The sequence below is a fragment of the Emydura macquarii genome, unplaced genomic scaffold, assembly GCF_026122565.2.
Source record: "Emydura macquarii macquarii isolate MOO-44397 ecotype Brisbane River unplaced genomic scaffold, CSIRO-AGI_Emac_v2 contig_2897, whole genome shotgun sequence".
NCBI lineage: Eukaryota > Metazoa > Chordata > Testudines > Chelidae > Emydura > Emydura macquarii.
This window is the reverse complement of record NW_027133034.1, coordinates 6,078,135-6,096,278: the sequence shown is the minus strand read 5'-3', so window position 1 is coordinate 6,096,278 and position 18,144 is coordinate 6,078,135. Positions and strand designations below refer to the sequence as shown.

Genomic DNA, 18,144 nt, shown 5'->3' with positions numbered 1-18,144 from the left:
TCCTTTTTTCTTAGCAGAAGAGTTAAAGAGTGTGCCTGTGACAAAAAAGGTTTTTAAATTGGGTGCCTGTATGATTCATTACTCCACTAGTGTGGTAAGGCCTACATTTCATGCTGGGATGATAATGTTTACTCCTCTTAAAATCCAAAGTGGGTTTCTGATCAGAAAATTTTGCACGCAACCAGAATATATCAAGATAAAACTCTTGAGAAGAACCTAGCAATAAGGAGTTCAAGGCTGCTTTCAAATAGCTAGGTTTAGTGCATATCTGCACTCTTTCTTGCATCCATATTCAAACTCTGATTTAACAAACATGTAATAACTCACATGTGCGTATCCTACTGAGGGCATGATCAAATTCTAAGAGAGCTTTCCCAGTGGAAATTCATAAGAACATATCATATCAGTGAAAACCAGATACAGGGATATAGCAGTATAGAGTTATCTTCAGAGAATCCTTCAAGCCCTTTTGATTTGGGAGATAAAGATAAAAATGTTTAGAAACAGAAGTCCCTAATTAAAAATATATTTATAAGGATTGTCAGATTAATTTAAACTAGCTTCATGAATGATCAGCAAATCATTTTTACAATTTTCTATAATCCAAACCATTCTTGAACTGAAAAAATGGAATTGTAACTGGTAAGAATTTTTATTATGATGATGGCAGATGAAATTCAATGTTGATAAATGCAAAGTAATGAGCATTGGAAAACCTAATTCCAACTACACACATAAAATGATGGGGTCTAAATTCGCTGTTACCACTCAAGGAAGAGATCTTGGAGTCATTGTGGATGGTTCTCAGAAAATATCCACTCAATATGCAGCATCAATCAAAAAAGCTAACAGAATGTTGGGAATCATTAGGAAAGGGTTAGATAATAAGACAGAAAATATCATATGCCTCTTATAAATCCTTGGTATGCCCACATCTTGAATACTACATGCAGATCTGGTTGCTCCATCTCAAAAAAGATATATTGGAATTGGAAAAGGTACAGAAAAGGGCAACAAATTATTAGAGGTATGGAATAGCTTCCATATGAGGAGAGATTAATAAGACTGGCTCTTTTCATTTTAGAAAATACATGACTAAGGGGGGGATATGATAAAGGTCATCATGACTGGTATGGAGAAAGTAAATAAGGAACTCTTTCTCAAGAACTAGGGGATCACCAAATCAAATTAATAGGCAGCAGGTTGAAAACAAACAAAACAAAGTATTTCTTCATACAATGCACAGTCAGCCTTTGGAACTCTTTTTACCAGAGGATGTTGTGAAGGCCAAGACTATAACTGGGTTCAAAAAAGAACTAGATAAATTCATAGAGTAAAGGTCCATCAATGGTTATTAACCAGGATGGGCAGGGATTGCTGTTTGCTAGAAACTGGGCATGGGGACAGAAAGAATCACTCAGTGATTACCTGTTCTGTTCATTCCCTCTGAAGCACCTGTCATTGTCCACTGTCGAAAGACAGGATATTGGGCTAGATGGAGTGTTGGTCTGACCCAGTATGGCTATTCTTATGTTCTTATGAAGATTATTTTTGATTTCATGGGCTTTGTTCTCCTTTCACTCACACCAGTGCATATCAGGAGTACCTTAGTTAAAGTCAATAGAGTTATGTCAGCAAAAGGCTGGTGTGAGATTAGAGTCCAGCAGTCATAGTTTCTTGGGCTCAGATCCTAAAAAGCTCCTAGCTCACGTTGATGTCAGTGGGCATCAAGGGCCTAAATACCTTTGAAAATCTGGGGCTCGAATTTTCATTTACCTGAATTCCTCTATTCATTAAAAAGAAACAGAAATTGACTGTGTGAGAAACACAGAAAAAATATTATGCTCAGATTGTGAGAATCAAAATGTTTTTTTCTTTTACTGTTTCTATATTGCCTTTGCCTTCAGCAGTTTAAGATTACCTAGTCCTGCACTTATCTCACAGCTTAATTAAAAATCTGGATTGATTAGGCAAAAGCTGTCGTGTAATTATTGCTCAGTTTGTAATCAATTGTATAATTAGACTATGTGACATATAAAAAGAAAATCCGTAAGATGATGTTATTGTAATTGTACTGAAGCATAACTTACTTGATCTTCGTTCTTTCTGTACAGTTAAGCACACAAATCTGGGTTGACTGTCTAGCTATCTTTAATTCTGAATTGATGAGCTTGTATGGTTTTATATCTAATACCTGTTACTTTATTATACTTTCCAGTACTTTGTGCTCTGATTTCCTGTGTTTCTTAAGGTATTATTTTTTTTAAATCCATTGGTTAATGTTTCAGATTACACAGAAAATTGTAACTACCATCTTTTATATATATATAAAAAACAACCAACCAAACCCCACCACCAATAAAGATACAGGTCTATATTTTGAAAAATTAATAAAGATTTTGGGTGCTTCATCTTTTGGATAACCAACTTTAGATACCTGAAAATCAGACCCCTTAAGGTATCCAAAATTTGGGAAGCCTAAAATCACTAGCAATTTTTGAAAATTTAGGTCACAGTATATATTTTCTATACAGTCTGTTTCTTTTATGATTTTTAATGCTACCATACAGACGGGGACACTGTATTAAAATAAGACTGAGATAAACCCAAGCAAATTAAGGGTATTAAGACATAAGAGAAATTCTGGAAATTTTGAATAAGAAAGAAATTCCATCCTGGATTCACCCAACAATAAATTTTAAAAGTGTCTACTGTTTCTCCAGGGAGAGTGGTACGTTACAATAGTTTTTATGGCTCTATGTACTTTCAGTTTGTATATCTCCGTATTAACATATTAGGTCAAATTCATCCCTGGGACTAATATGTCAACTCATCTCAGTTTCTCAGAGATATTCACCCCCTACTTCAGAGTACTAGTCCCACACCAGCATTTGCCTGCTAGTGAGACTTATACTTAAAATTGCAAAATTATTTCCTGTAGCAGATCATCTTGCTTTCATGCACTTATAACTTTTTGAAGAAAGATATTATTGAGGATAAAACATTCATCTATCCATAGATGATTGTTCTGTAAAGTTTGAGGAAAATCCTTTCAGTTATTTTATGTGATGAGGGTACAACTTTTCCAATTTGTACAGGACTGTGCCAAAAACAACCAAAATTTGAAATCTAAAAAATTTGACATGCAAATTTGAGCAACCGTATTTACTAGGTTTGAAAAATCTTGCTTCTGTATAGCAAGTTGAGAAAGCCTCATGAGGCACCTACCCAAGATTTACATTGAAAGGTTGGGGGATTCCACTAATTTTATAGGCTTGTGGTGTAATGAATAGGGTTTTGGACTAGGACTCAGAAGATCTGGATTCAATTCCTAGTTTTGCCATTGACCTGCTTTGTGATGCTGTGCGAACCACTTATCTCTCCATGCATCTTGTCTAATTAGGCTGTAAATGCTGTGGGGTAGGGAGAGACTAAGGCCTGGATCCCCAAAGAGACTTATATGTTGCAATGCCTTTCAAACATCTAGAAAATCACAGGAACAACACAGTTATCCACATAGTCAGAGTTAGGCTCTTAGGCTTCCTGTACAATGACTGTGAAGAGATAGGTGCTTAAGACTGTGATCCACAAAGCCGCCATGCTAGGCAGGGAGACCCCTAAATTAGCCAATGGGACATGCTAACGATAGGCATGTGTCATAAGCCTTTCACAGAGATAGGCTCCAGAGTCCGGGCTGCTGGGAGTCACCTATCTCTGCTAGTGATCCACAATCAGGAACTCCTTTCCCAGATTCAGATGGCTTAAATGTCTACATGGATTTTCATGAGAATGGGTTAGATGTCTGCTTCACCACCAGTGCCAGAACTGGGGAGAGAGGGACCATGTCCCCAACATTTTAACAAAAAAAAAATATGCGCTGTGGGAAAAACATTATTGTACTGTTTAAGACCAAGATGCACTACATATTCCTGGGGGAATTCTGTGCCACTGCCCAAGAGCAGAATTCATGTCCCTGGCAGATTTTTTTCCCCCCTGCAGAATAATGGATTCTGCTGGGGACGTGCTCCAATTACACCTTTCACCCACCAGGGGCTGTTGTGGCACCAGAAGAGAGAGCATCTGGCTCACCACTGGAGCAGCCAGCCACGGAGAGGGAGCGGGCTCTTTGGCCTTGGTCCCCTCCTTCGGCACCTTTGCTGCACACACAGCAGCCAGAGGAGGAGGAGGTGGTGGTAGCCCAATGGTTAGCGCACTCATTTAGGATGAGGTTCCGTTCTGCCCTCTACCTGACAGGAAGAAGGTATTTGAATGGAGGACACTCACCTCTCTGGAGGGTGCCCTAACCACAGAACTATGGGACAATCTGATGTCACACTCCTTCAGTCTCTCCTGTTGAAACTGTTCCACTGTGTATAAATAATTAAAGTGTCATTGGGCCTGAGAGAGAGAGAGAGAATGACCCTATCACCTGGCAGGTGGGAGACCCAGAGTCCAATCCCCCTGCTCCAATGACTTTTTAATTATTTATACACAGTGGCACTCTGAGCACACCTACTCAATTTAGCCCTGCGTGCAAGATAGGCGGGCGCATGCATGTCTTCGCTTGTTTTGTGGATCGCTCAGGACTTAGGTGGGAGATAGGTGTCCAAATATCTACAGTGAGGCATCAGTGTGCATGCCAGGAAGAAACTTAGGCGCCAAGTTTAGTTATTACAGGGTTAGGCAGGCGTTTTGTGAATCGCTGTGGAGCCTAAAACTGGGACTTCGCTGCCTAAGTCTGGGGTTTAGGTGCCTAAGTACCTTTGTGAATCTAGCTGTCTCTGCCTATGTGTTTGTACAGCTCCTAGCATAACAGGCCCCTGATCTTGGCTGAGGTCTCTGAGCTATTATAAAATAAATAATAATGTGGAAGCATAAGGTTTTATTATCCTTAATTTAGCATGAATAATTGGCAATGAATGTTTTCTTGGGCATATTAGCAAATGGGAATGAAGCCGTCTGGGAGTTAAAGGATGACCTTGAATCCTTACCCTCCAGCAATATCTGTCATATCAAGGATGGAATTTGGAAGATGGCATGTTCTATGTAATCCTCTGAAAATACATCAACTCTATTTAGGTCTTGCAACAGAGTGCCAATTGTACTGCAATTATTTAATGGACTCATTTTTTCAACTTTGAAATTAATGTGTCATTGTATTTGGCTGAATGTGCTGTGCTTTCATCTAGAAATACATTGGCACGGAGTCATCTAGAATCAGTTATATTGGAATGACTAGTGACTGATGTAAAATCATAAGGTTAAGGTTATCCTCAAAGTCCTTTGAAAAGCTGTTACTTGCATACTGTATTCAGGAAGAATTTTGTGTTATATTGGTAATAAGAAGAGCCATTAGAAATCCTTGGGCATGGAAATAATGGAGTTAAGAAATATGATAAAATCAATCATTTGCTTAAAATGCTTAATCTAGACTTGTTCAGTTATGGTGTGGGTGGTATTGTGTATGTATTTGTTTACTTATTTTGAGGTTTTGCTGGCTGTATTTTAGCAGTCACATTCTATGTACTGACATCCTCTATGGGGAAGAAGAGCTATCAGGCAGGATGGATTTGTAAACAGGTGGCTTCTAAAAAAAGCAAGCTCTTGTACTTAAGGAGACATTCACTTCGAAAAACTCCATGCTAATTTTTGGGACCTGTCATGAAGTCAATGGGAATGTTGCCATTGGCTTCTTGGGGCAGGATTGGGATATTTAAGTTTAAATATAACAAAACCCTATAGAAATAGAAATTAGATAATACATTAGAAGTAGATGTTCCTAATGTGCTAGATTTATCAAAATAATACATTAACAGTGCAGAGCTTTAAATAATTTGACATTTTGGCTGCTTAGAAAATGGAAATTTTGCATGTCAGTTTGTAGTGGTCCTTATAACAAGTGTATGAAGGCTATATCTTCACTGAAGAGTAAGCTTGAATTATCTACACTTGAATTAATGCATCTTGAGTAAGCCTAGCTCAAGTGAGAGTGGCCACACTGAGAAATAACACTTGAGCTCCTCCAGAATGACTGGATTACTTTACGGGGTGATTGTTAGCAGGTGATGTGTTATGCTAACTTTAGCTGTATAATCTATATCTCCGGACAGGCCAGCCAACTCAAATTCAAAAAAGCACCAACACATGGAAGTTAAGGGTTTGTGTGTGCAGAGAGCACTTGTGTTACTAACTTGAGTTAACGCTGCAGTGAAGACAAGCCCAAAGGAGGAAAAGGCTTTAATGGGGGGAAGCAAGGGGACAGTAGAATTGTCGTTTCTCTAGTACCTTTTCACTGTTCTACAGGAGGGGTTGACTTTGCTGTTTCACATTTCAGGAAGCATTCTCTTCAAATGTATGTCTATGGAACCCAAAAGAATTACAGAACAACAGGAAGAAATACTGTCTATTCTAGAAGAAAAATTTCCAGAGCTGCCACCTCGAGAAGACATTATCTCTGTTTTCCAGCTGACCCAGTGTAATGCTCAGGGTAATGCAGTTTACTTCCATTCCTTAGGCAGCGTGACAGTTTTGTCATGAGGCTACATCAGAATGGATCATCATGTGAGATGACAGTAATCGAAATAAAAAATGTCTTAATTTGTATTAACATATGATGGTTACTTTTAAGTTAAGTGGCTGATTTAAGGTGGAGCATAGAAATCCTGTTTCCGTGGAGGAACTACTGTGGTTCTAACAATAGTGGTGGCGGTTATACAGATGAATAAATATATATTCATACTAAACAATATTCAGTGAAACTTTTGTGCTGATTTAGTGGGCCCCAGCACAGCATGATGGGATATAGCCACTGCCCCAGCCTTAGGCAGGATGTTCAGCTGCAGCTCCATGCTGTCTTGGGGGTGGATTTTATCTTCTGAACTACCCAGACTTCAGCTGCGTAGAGCTCAGTTTCTTGGGCTCTGTGCCGGTGAAGTGATTGTAACCCTAAATAAAACCTGAAATAGCAAGAAATGATTTTAATAATGGGAATGTATATTTCTTTTTCATTGTCACTCAAAAATGAGACTGATCCATTTTTGCTCAGTCACCAAAAACATTCACCATCTTGGTTGGAAGGTGCTTTAATCCCAGACTAGCTAGCCTGGCAGGGGTATAGCCTAGAGCTCAGATGCTGCTTTCACTCAGGTTGGTAGTCCACCCACTTTGCAGTGAAGACACAGGCTAATTTACTTGAGTTGCTGATAGCCCTCCAATGTTTTCCCTCAGTTCCTGGCCCCCCACCTTCCCCCCAATGTGTCCAGGTGGACAGAGAAGTCCTCCTGCAATTCAGAAAAACATGGAGGCTGGTAGAAAAAAATCTCTTTCCCCTCTGGATTGGAAAGCTCAACTTCAATGCGGCATCCTTGTGAGAAACCAAGTGAAAATGGCTCCCGCTGAGCTGGCTGACATTCCTGATTGCATGAGCTAGGTTCAGCCAGCCGTTGGCAGATGAGGAAGAATGTGTGACATCCACCACATGGCTTCACTCAAGTGATCTGCCTAATATCCAGTATCAAACTTGAAATACATTGTAAATAGCAGTGGGATAAAATTTCTGAACATTGGGCCTGATTTTCCTAAACACACTGGTATAAATCAATAGCAGAGCCATTGAAATCAGTAGAGCCATACTGAGGTGAAACTGGTATAAGTGAGAGCAGAATCGGGCTCATTGTTCATTATGTATTATTCACTATGCTCCGACATCTAGATAAAGCAACACACAAAACTAAAGCCACATACGAAAAAGCTTCTATTAAGTGTTCATGGATATGACCAAAATTCAGTGAAACGTCACTTCATAGATACAATACAAAAGTGAATAAAGGCCAATTTCAGTGGTTTCTGCAGCTTGAGTAAAGCAGTTGACACAGTTCTAGTGCTTCCTAGCTCTGTCATGTATAGCCTCTGTATACACAGCCAGAATTTCAGTGGCCTTTTTTTGCTGCCATATCACATTGCAAACACACGTCCAGTTTGCTTTTCATTACTACCCTGAAATTCCTTTAATCATTACTGCTTCCCTAAAACATCTCCCACTGATTGAATTCAATTTGTTTTGGATTATTCCGCCCAAATGTATTAGCTTTCCTTTTGTACAATTGAACAGAACTGAATTTTATTTTTCTGGTCCCTTAGGCCCCTCATGAGCGTTGCCAGTTTAGACCAATATGCTTTTTAGCTCCTCTTTTAGATCATTAATGAAAATGTTAAATATATTTTAAAAGCCATACACAGTCTGTGACCATATGCACTATTCTCATTGCCATTCATGGGCCCGATTCTAGACTAATAAATGTACTTAACTTTGCTCATCTTGAGTAATCCTATTGATTTCAATGAGTGAAATCCTAACACCACTGTGGTAAAACTCCCATTGACTTCAATAAGGCCAGGACTTCACCTAACAGGATTACTTACTAGGCACATGTGTCTTTTTAGGATTGGTATCCATGTGAGTTCCATGCACAAAGATAAGAGCATAGTTGGCCCTTAATGAAACTACACTGTACAAAGAAAACAAAATGAGCCACTTTGCTACTACTTTTGGAAGCAGCTTTAGTATGGCCATAATTTTAAGTTCCCGTGAAGAGGGACATAGAGCACCAGCTACACTGTTCTGTATTTTATCATCATTATTTATAATTTTATTACAAATTACATAGTTAGCATTGCATATGTTTGTGTGCTCCATGTGCAAGTAGCTTGGGTTGAGATTCTGAGGTCCTTTGCTGGTGAGAACACCAGATGAAAGTTTTATGTACCTACTTTGTTAGGCAGAAGTGGAGCAAGTCAACAGAATGGTAGTTCCAAGTTTCATCTAATAAGCAACACTCATTTACAGACCTGAATACATAAGTGGACTGGTTATTTTGGGCATGATGAGAAGAGTAGATATTCTGCTTATTGAAGTGTCTACTCTCTCTATATAGAATTTTTTTAGATGAAAGTATCAAAGATTTTGAATGCACATGAGAAACAGCCAGTTCATCTTGTCAATAGATTGCTGATTGAAGAGAATCTAGCTATTGCATTCATTGATGAGCAGTTGTAATTGATATGGCTATTTCATTCATGAGTGGTTATCTGGCTATATTATCTGCATTATGGGTAGGGGTCAACTGACCATGTTCCTGTATGCATCATTTAAGTATAGTTTTAGAGAATGTTGCAGCCTTTTAGCGGTTCATCTCCCATTACCGTACATGGAAGTTACATGATTTAATGCAATATTTTGAAAATTCACAGCATTCCTTGTTCCAATATAAAGGAATCCAGATTCCACAATTAAAGAGTCATCCACTAGATGATGATGATAAAATCTTCTGTGTCAACAATACTCACATTTTTCTGTTCCTATTAACCTTTAATCCCACACAGAAAACATCCATTGGTGTCAGTGTTAACGTAAAAAAAAATCAGTGTTAGAATGTGATCTGAAGTTTGTATTTACAGTATGTACCTTAATTGCTTCAACTCTGAATTATTTGTTACAATAATATTATATTAGTGCCAGAAGTCTCATATCCATGAACTAAAGATTCAAGTCTTTATGTCCACTTATTGACAAATAGTATTTGATAGGCTTCCAGATAAGAGCCTTTTCAACTTCAGAGAGGGAAACTGAATGTATGAGTATCTTGGTCTTTTAATTCTTTTGAAATTTGTTTACTTTGATATTAAAGTAGTAGTGCTATACAAATATTAATTGACATTACAAAAAATATTGTTAATTTTCTGATGTGAACTCATAAAAACCAGACGAGTCAACATTAAGGCTAAAATTCTGGTCTTAACTCCTGTTGCATTTAAACACCTCTGAAACTTGTATGTATTGAACAGTTTTTCTGTATCCCAAACAGGTTTAAATATTGAGGAGGCTGTGTTGAAGGATCTCAAGGAGCTGTCAGATGGAGAAATTAAAGTAGCAATTAGCACTGTGTACATGACCCTTGAGGTAAGACGTAACATAAATAGAATATAGTTGTTAAACAACCAAGCTGCATAAGGTGGCCTGTTCTTTCACATAGATTTTGGGTTACTTGCTTTCTCAAGATAGAGAATGAGCAGATTTTGTCAATGATGTAATTCATTTTTATGAATGCCGTAGTTATTTGTGGTCTGACTTTCATTACCATGCATCTGAATATCCTTTCAGATAAAAGTCATTTACCATGATTAATGTTAAGATTCTGTCACTGGTATTTTTAGTAAAAGTCAGGTACAGGTCATAGGCAATAAACAAAAATTCACAGAAGCTGCGACCTGTTACTGAAATATCCTGAGGAAGATGGGAAAAACAGAGCTATCGGGTTTGCAGCTACTTCAGCCTTCTTGCTCCAGCAGACTGGCCGTCCGATGGCCGATCAGCTGTTCGGTGGCAGCCCTGGGCAGAAAGCTGCTCCAGCCCTGACTCAGAAGTCATGGAGGTCTCGGAAAGTCACAGAGTCCATGACCTCTGTGATCAAATCATATTCTTAATCATGATGCTTTACAGCAGCAGCTGCAGAAAATTGCAATGCTTGGATCATAACCTACTTTTCCGTGGGGTTAATAGTCAGCTCCTTGAGAAAAACGTCTTCATTTTTTGCTTTTATAAACCTGCTTTGAAATCTGGGAACAGTCAGGTTGGTCATAAATTATAAAAGTTCCAGGGTTGATAAGAAATCCATCCAATTTTTTAATTAAATGTCTGCTTATCTTAGGCATTTCCTACGTTAGCAATACTGGTGGAAGTCATTTTGTTTGATTGCTGGTTTTCAGTGTCACACCTCTGAATTGACCTCACTTAAGATGGAGTGCTCTTAGTTAAATGTGTGCATAACTATTAGCTGTTCAGAGTTGTGCATATTTTACAGATGTTCTTTCCTCTAATGTATAGTTTGTAATGAATATCGTGCTGATATCACTTTAGATTTAGCTGTGATGTATAGAATTAATTGAAGAACAGAACAAAATCATTCAGGGCTAGATCGTGGCTGGCTCTGTACAGGTGTGAGAAGGCATAGAGTCACCTAAGGAACTTTCACCTTCCCCGCCCCTTCCTATGGGGGAAGTGCAGCAACTGGGCATGACAAGTCCTGCAAGTGGCATTAGTCACCCCAAAAGGGTGGGCTAAGGCACTAGGATAAGGGAGCTGTTACATTGCTGCTATTTCTCCTGAGGGCTTTTCCTACATTGCAGTCCCTTCACCTACCCCATCAGGTGGTTGCTTTTAATCCCAGCCTTGCTCTCACACATTGAGCAGGTGCATATACAGCACACTTCACCTACAAGCATTGTACTTTGTATTATTCACTCATCTATCTCATGTGAGCCAAAATCATACCTTACCTACAGAGGGCCAGTCTGGCCCCAAATACCCAAGACTGTGTTCGTGCTGCATCACCAACCCAATAAGTAAAAATGGAGCTTTATGCCTGCCAGTTGAAGAGCCCTCTATGTTCCGCAAACCTTGATTCTCAAACCCATGCACCACTGACTGTGAGACAAGCAGAAGTTAAACCGGAGGGAAGTGGGGAACTGATGTTTTATGATTCTGTCATGTTTTATTCTTTCTTCCATCCTTAATTAATCTGAACAGGCTTCCTGGGAGTAGCAGTAATTGATCTCTTATTGGTAGATGAATGTTGCAAGTAGGTGATGGGGTTCTATCCCAACCCCAATCATCAAAAGTTTGAGTTTAAGAGGTTCTATAATATACTGTAATTATGGCAGTTGGGCAGTATAGAATGGGAGAGAACATCAAACACAGCATTTTGGGGTACAGGAAGGGGATAGTTCCCCTTGAAAATAGAGGTTAATCTTCATCTTTGCAAGTACCACTGGACCTACGGCAGCTGTTCCAGAGGATTATGTCTGCTGGATCTAGTCTGTAGCTTTGTACTGCTGAGTATCATCCTGGTGTGCTTAAAATGTCAGACTTGGATTTTCTTTCCTGACCTAGTCAAAACACGTTATAATTGCTCAGAGAAGAGTAATATGTAGCATGTTTTGTATCAATATATCATCTGTAAATGGATTTCAATAGCTATGTACCTTGAATCATACTGGATGTTAGTTGTACCGATTAATATGTCAAAATGTTAATGTCTAGTTTACTAAATAAGTGATAGAGTGTCAATAAGGTCAGTGATAGTAATTTACATGCTGGGTATAGTTATTAATCAGTTTAAAAAACTACATGTTAGACAGTCAAGAAATGAACAGTTAAAGGGTCCAGTGACTTTCTGATTGCCATACAACCCTCCATCGTCCTCCGTCACTCCACCAAACTTGCATGGCCCACCCAACTTTACCTTTCATCCCAAAAATTTGCAAAAATATACAAATGTCAAAATAACCAACAACAAGATGGTTGAAAATGCATTCTTTGGATAAGAAATAGGGATTTTATCATCTTCTAGTAATTGATTTTAGCCGTTGTCTGTCATTTTGCAAATTTAGTCAGTGGTACAAATTAGGTTTATAATGAGGAGCTGGCTTCAGTATTAAATTAAGATGCTTTTTTTTTTCATTCCCTGGAAAGAGTATGTGGAATGCAGCCTCTATGCAGGACCCAGATCTAATATCCAGGTAGCACTAACACAGCTCAGCTGGGAGATAGAGGATCTTTACTTCTACTTTGCACAACTATATTAAGGCTAATCACATTCTACCCTATAATTTGTATCCCCATCTTCTACCACCCACAAAAACATATAACCACTGCAGATTTTTATAGTCCTAAAAGCAAACAAGTTTCAGATCTGGCCTCAGTGAATGTACTGTATCACATTTGACCTTAGAATATTGTTGTTCAGGGAACACCAACATTTGATTCTCAAGCAATGAAGTGGTTCACAAGAACATTGTTTGGGGATATAACTAAATGGAACTATGGATGGATGGAAAAGGAGATTCAACTGCATATGCGCAAAACAATCAATTCTTAGTGATTTCCAAGAGTTAAATGATCTTTAATCTGAAATCAATCAAATCACTAATATTACCAGCATTTTTGACTGAAGTTACCTGGAAGTCATGATGACTGTCTTGGAATGTAGATATCCCCTAAAAATTCAGTCTTTCTTTCTCCCCTGCTCCCCCCCCAACTCTTCCTTTTGCTTGACTACATTCTGTTATGGGTAGTGTATTGTCAGTAAGGACAAAAGAACATTTGTTCAGTGACCATAAGTCATTCATTCTAGTACTTCTCTTTGCAAAAGAAACATGCTGTAACTGAAGTGGCATTTCTCCAGCCTCTCTGGCTGGAGATTAATTTTTGTGGTTGCTGAGTCACTAAATCCTCTGTTCAAATACTTCCAGAATTCTGTCTGGCTTACCGTGCTTGACAGAAGCAGACAGGACAGTTGTTGGCTTGTTCAGATTCACAGCCTTGCCAGGCATAGAGCGATCTACAACAACACCAACAGTGACAGGGATGGCTTTGCAAAACCATGGTGTACTGCCCTGCTTGCCACACCTCCAACAAGCAGCACTCTGTGTCACATAATAGGAATAATAATTAACAATAGGCAAAAACCTGAAGACCTGAGTCTTTACTCAGGTAAAACTCATGTTAACCTTCCTGTGAGTTTTGCTTGCATAAGAACTTCAGGATTTGCTCCAGGAATAATGATAATAATTCATACTACTTATCACTTATGCAGTGCTTTCCCTGTTCTAAGTGCTGAACAGACATTAACTAATTAAACTTCAAGGAGGACATGAGGCACAGGCTTGACTTTGCTTTAATGCCATAGATGTTGCATCTATAATGTGTCTGCTTCTATAGAAAACTAACAGGGTAAATTTTTTCTTAAAATCAACAGATACATAAGAGCTTCTTTCAATGAAGAGTTTTCTTAGATCTGGTTATTTGCTTTGGTTTAAATGATCTGCCCTGATCTGTTAGGATTTATTGATTCTGATGGTTACACAGTTGCTGCTGCTACTGCTGCTAATAGTGATAATAGTGTGATTATATCTGCTGCAACCCATCAAGATTAGTAGGCCATTTAGAGACATATGTTTATTGCTGTAGTTGCTATGTGTCATGAAGAGTGAAAATGTCACACTTGAAACACTCTGGCTGTAAATGAGTTAAATGAATATTTAAGAATGATAAAGATTTTTTAAAATCAATATACTACAGACAAGTGACATTAATATTCTAATAAATAAAATACCTTATATAACACACACATTATTGAGTCAAGGGTATGTGAAAGACTATTTTTTATTATTGGTTTTACAGATCTGTAATGAAATTAGAGTCTCTCTCAGCTCCTGTGTTTCCAAGAGGAAGGGTGATTTTATGGAGTAGGCACTAGGCTGGAACTCAGGATGTCTGAGTTCGTATCCTAGCTCTGCCACTGACTTCCTGTGCAATCTTGAATAAGTCGCTCTGCGTCAATTTCTTATCTGTAAAGTAGGGATAATAATACTTCTTTACCTCACAAGCCTGTTGTGAAGATAAATTCCATAATGTTGGTGAACTATTCAATTACTATGGAGTTTAACTCTGATTTTTCTATTAAAAATATAGATGCTAATGTCCCTTATTAGAGAAAATGTTTGCTAAAAATGTTCTTTGGTTTAGGCGGAAGGTAATAGCAGCAATAACTGAATAATTCTTTCAATTACCAACCAATTCACTATTGTATCACTACTTGATATTTATACTGCAGTTACACTGAGACACCTGAAAAGAATCAGGCTCTATGGTTCTTGGTGCTGTACAAACACATAGGAAAGCATGATCCCTGCTCCCACAAGTTTACAATTTGAGAAGACAAGGGATATGAGGGGCGTGAGGGGTAGGAATACAACCACATGGTTACATTTTATGTATCTGTAAGTATATTTGCCCCTGTTGTTGTTATTATATTAATGAAATGTCACTTATCCCCATCAGCCCATCACTCTAGCCATCATCAATTTGCTGATCTCTTATAGACGTCTTGGCAGAGATGGGTCTTGAGGAGAGCTTTAAAGGAATAGAGGGTAGTATTAAAGGAATAGATGGACGTACTGATTAATTCAGGGAAGGCATTTCATGCATACAAATCAGGATTTGTGTGAGGAGCTGGATGTGCACAGCTTTGCATTTTCCCGATAAAGCTCTTTCTGTTTGGGGTTTTGTAAATTTAAATTACATTGAAGTTGTAGGTTAAAACAAGAAATGAACAGAGTCTTTAGTGCTAGGTAGTCATATCACACACAAACTGCATCTCATTTACATGAATGGCAGCATTTGTTCAAGACAATGGCAACAGAGAAGTAACCTGGCCCAAGTTGCTGTTTTCATTAACTTGACTGAGAGGCTTCTCCAAGTCGTGATGAAGATTATTCATAGGATACTGTTGCAAAACTTAGTGCATGCACTGCTATTAATTTCTGTTTTATTATGTTATACCCTGAGAGTATATTTTGCTTGTTCTCTGTTGGAATTCCCTTGGAAACGAGAAGCATCATCTCAATGTGACTTTCTGGGAAAGTCATTTTTTTCTGAGAGATGAATAATACTTCGTGAATTGAACTTTCCATTTCTCCTCTTTACTTAAGATGCAACACAGTGAACAAGACATCCAGCTTTCATGGAGCCCCTTTTTCTTTATAATTTGTTATGAAAGCTTGATGACATTTTTACTGGAGTCTGTGGTTCAACTTTTTCAATGCTGTCAGCTGGATGCTAGTTTGGGGGCACATCCATAGGCTCATTACCAAAATATAATTACAGAGAGAATACGCTGAAGATCCTCATTGCTCACTGGCTATCTCGCCAGCTGCCTTCACCTTCTTGCTGCTGTAGCAAAGTGCTGCATGTGCTGGAGGGAGACTGGCTATGCAAAATGGCATCCTCCACATGGCATGACCTCACACGCAGGATGCCATGTTGTCTCTACATGTGGATTGTGCAGCATTTCAGTCGCTGCAGTGCTATGTTCTGGGCAGCTGCCAGGGGAGTGGATGCCTCCGGGGTTTTTCGGGTGGGATGGAATTGTACTGCAGGCCAGATTCAGCCCACCGGGTGTCAGTTGGACCACTTAACAATCACACATTTAGCAATATCTTTAAAGAGAAGAAAAATAATGTAAATAGAGATTCCTCAAGGAGGCTTAAGGAAGCCCGCTGAAAAACATGGCCAACAGGTATATGAATATCTGCTCTTGATCAGTATAGGTGAGAGAATCTGAATGCTGAGACAGTGCTCTATTAAGATTTTTATATCACTTTCCTCACCATGATATCTGAGCACGCTTTATAATTTTGTAAAGCGTTCTTTACATAGGGCGATCCTACATGATGGCATAGCTGAGACCAGAGCAAGGTGTCTCCCACAAATGGAAGAGGGAATGGACGCAGCCCTTTGTGCTCTGCTGATCCTCAGCTGGTGAGACAACTCCCTAAGAGGCTGTTACAGCCAGTGTAATTTAGAGCAGCCTGGAGACTCCTATAAATTTCATTTGGGTTTAAAACAGCCCTCAGCTGTCTCAAGGATTGGGGTGGGGAAGGACAGAAAGGTGGCATAACATCACCTCCCCTCCTTGGAGCCTACCGAATGTTGGCCAGACCCAAAGATTTAGGCCTAGATTTTGATCTCCCTCACCATCCCATAATTGATGTCAAAGAAAAGGAAAACTCCTTCATTAAATTACAAAATATTTTTCAAAATAGCATTGATAGTAGTACAGTGTATGCATTTGCTTTTTTTTCTGACAGATTTGTATGGAGTTTTGTGTCTTATGCAGACAGATTTTTATATAAGTATTATGCACTATACCTATATAAAATCAAAATGAGTAACTCTCTCAGCTGTAGCATGCCAGGCATTTTCAAACAACTTTAAGCTAGTTGGGTTACTATATAAACCATAATGTAGTCTAATTTAATTTTATTTGAAGGGTTGAACTTCCATTGTCTGGTTTTGCTGATCACATCCTAGGCTTGGCAAACTTTTCTCTTCCAGTATAAATATACATATTATGTTTTTTAAATGGTGTCAGATTGGTACGTGAATTTGTTTTTGATGCTAAAAAAGCGAGTAAACATGTTAACATTTAATCTTCCAGTAATGGAATTGGAAACAAAATTCTCAGCAACTTACAATGCTGTTCAGAGATATTTTTCTGATGCCTGTTGTGAGAAGTTAGGGTATGTAAAATAAATGATGTATGGAGCTGTAGGAATGCGACTTTTGCAGACTACCTTACGTCTAAGGAACATTAAACATAGGGTTCTCGTTTAGCAAATAAATAACCATTCATTTCAATGGCTGCCTAGTCTGGACTTTTGTGCATATTTTTGCAAAGATGAGGAGAGGCCATTAGGGATTTAATATAAAATAAATCGCCAAGGGGTCTTCTTGTAGTCCTAGTCTTTCTGCCACATGGTGTGTTACTAATGTGCATAAATGGGCTTAAATGAATTTGTTATCTGTATTGCATTTGCAGTATGTATATATTTATATATTATTTTTAATTGCGTTTAAAAATAAAACTTTAAATACATCTTTTGTGTATGTTGAAAACATTGCATTTGTAAATAAATCAATCTTAATTAAGTTTTTTTTAAATGTCAGTGTGTGACATCTGCCTATAGGTAAATATGTAATATATACATACATACACATACAGAGCTAAATGTACTTTAATTTTGTATCCCAGAAGTATTCAGAGAGTTAAGTCATCACCTTATAAGAATGAATAAATAGTACAGTCAAAGATCCATTAATGAAAATACCATATTTACACGAATATGTCAGAGTCCAGCATTCAGGAGGATGGTACCAGTGCAATTGATGCCCCAGGTCAGATGAAGAATACCATTTGTAATGAATACAGATTGGTCCTAGGTACTGACAGGCTAGGTAAAGCATGTTGATTTTCTTTTTGTGGATGTCTATCCAGCTCTACAGGTGCAGAAAGGAAACTGGTGGGAATGTATATGGGTCATCCCAGATTGTTTGTTTATGACCTTAACTGCTTATTAATTGATTGTAGGAAAGCAAAAAGTGACATCAGCTATGATTATAGTGAGTATCTCCATCACTTCTAGTCTTTAAATCAAGACTTGATAGCCTTCTAGAAAACATGCTATAATCCAGCACCAGACAGAAGTATTGGGCTTCTTGTGAAAATTACTGGGTGAGATATTATA

The 18,144-nt window shown here is 38.3% G+C and overlaps 1 protein-coding gene across 3 annotated transcripts in view; it reads left to right on the top strand.

Moving 5' to 3' along the window:
* The window catches only part of PRUNE2 (prune homolog 2 with BCH domain), a 185,305-nt gene that overhangs the window by 52,893 nt on the left and 114,268 nt on the right, over window positions 1-18,144 (top strand). For all 3 annotated transcript variants that reach the window (XM_067569164.1, XM_067569163.1, XM_067569162.1), the window contains 2 exons: window positions 6,335-6,487; window positions 9,864-9,958. In XM_067569164.1, the coding sequence (XP_067425265.1) occupies window positions 6,335-6,487; window positions 9,864-9,958 (248 nt within the window). The remainder of the gene's footprint in view (window positions 1-6,334; window positions 6,488-9,863; window positions 9,959-18,144) is intronic.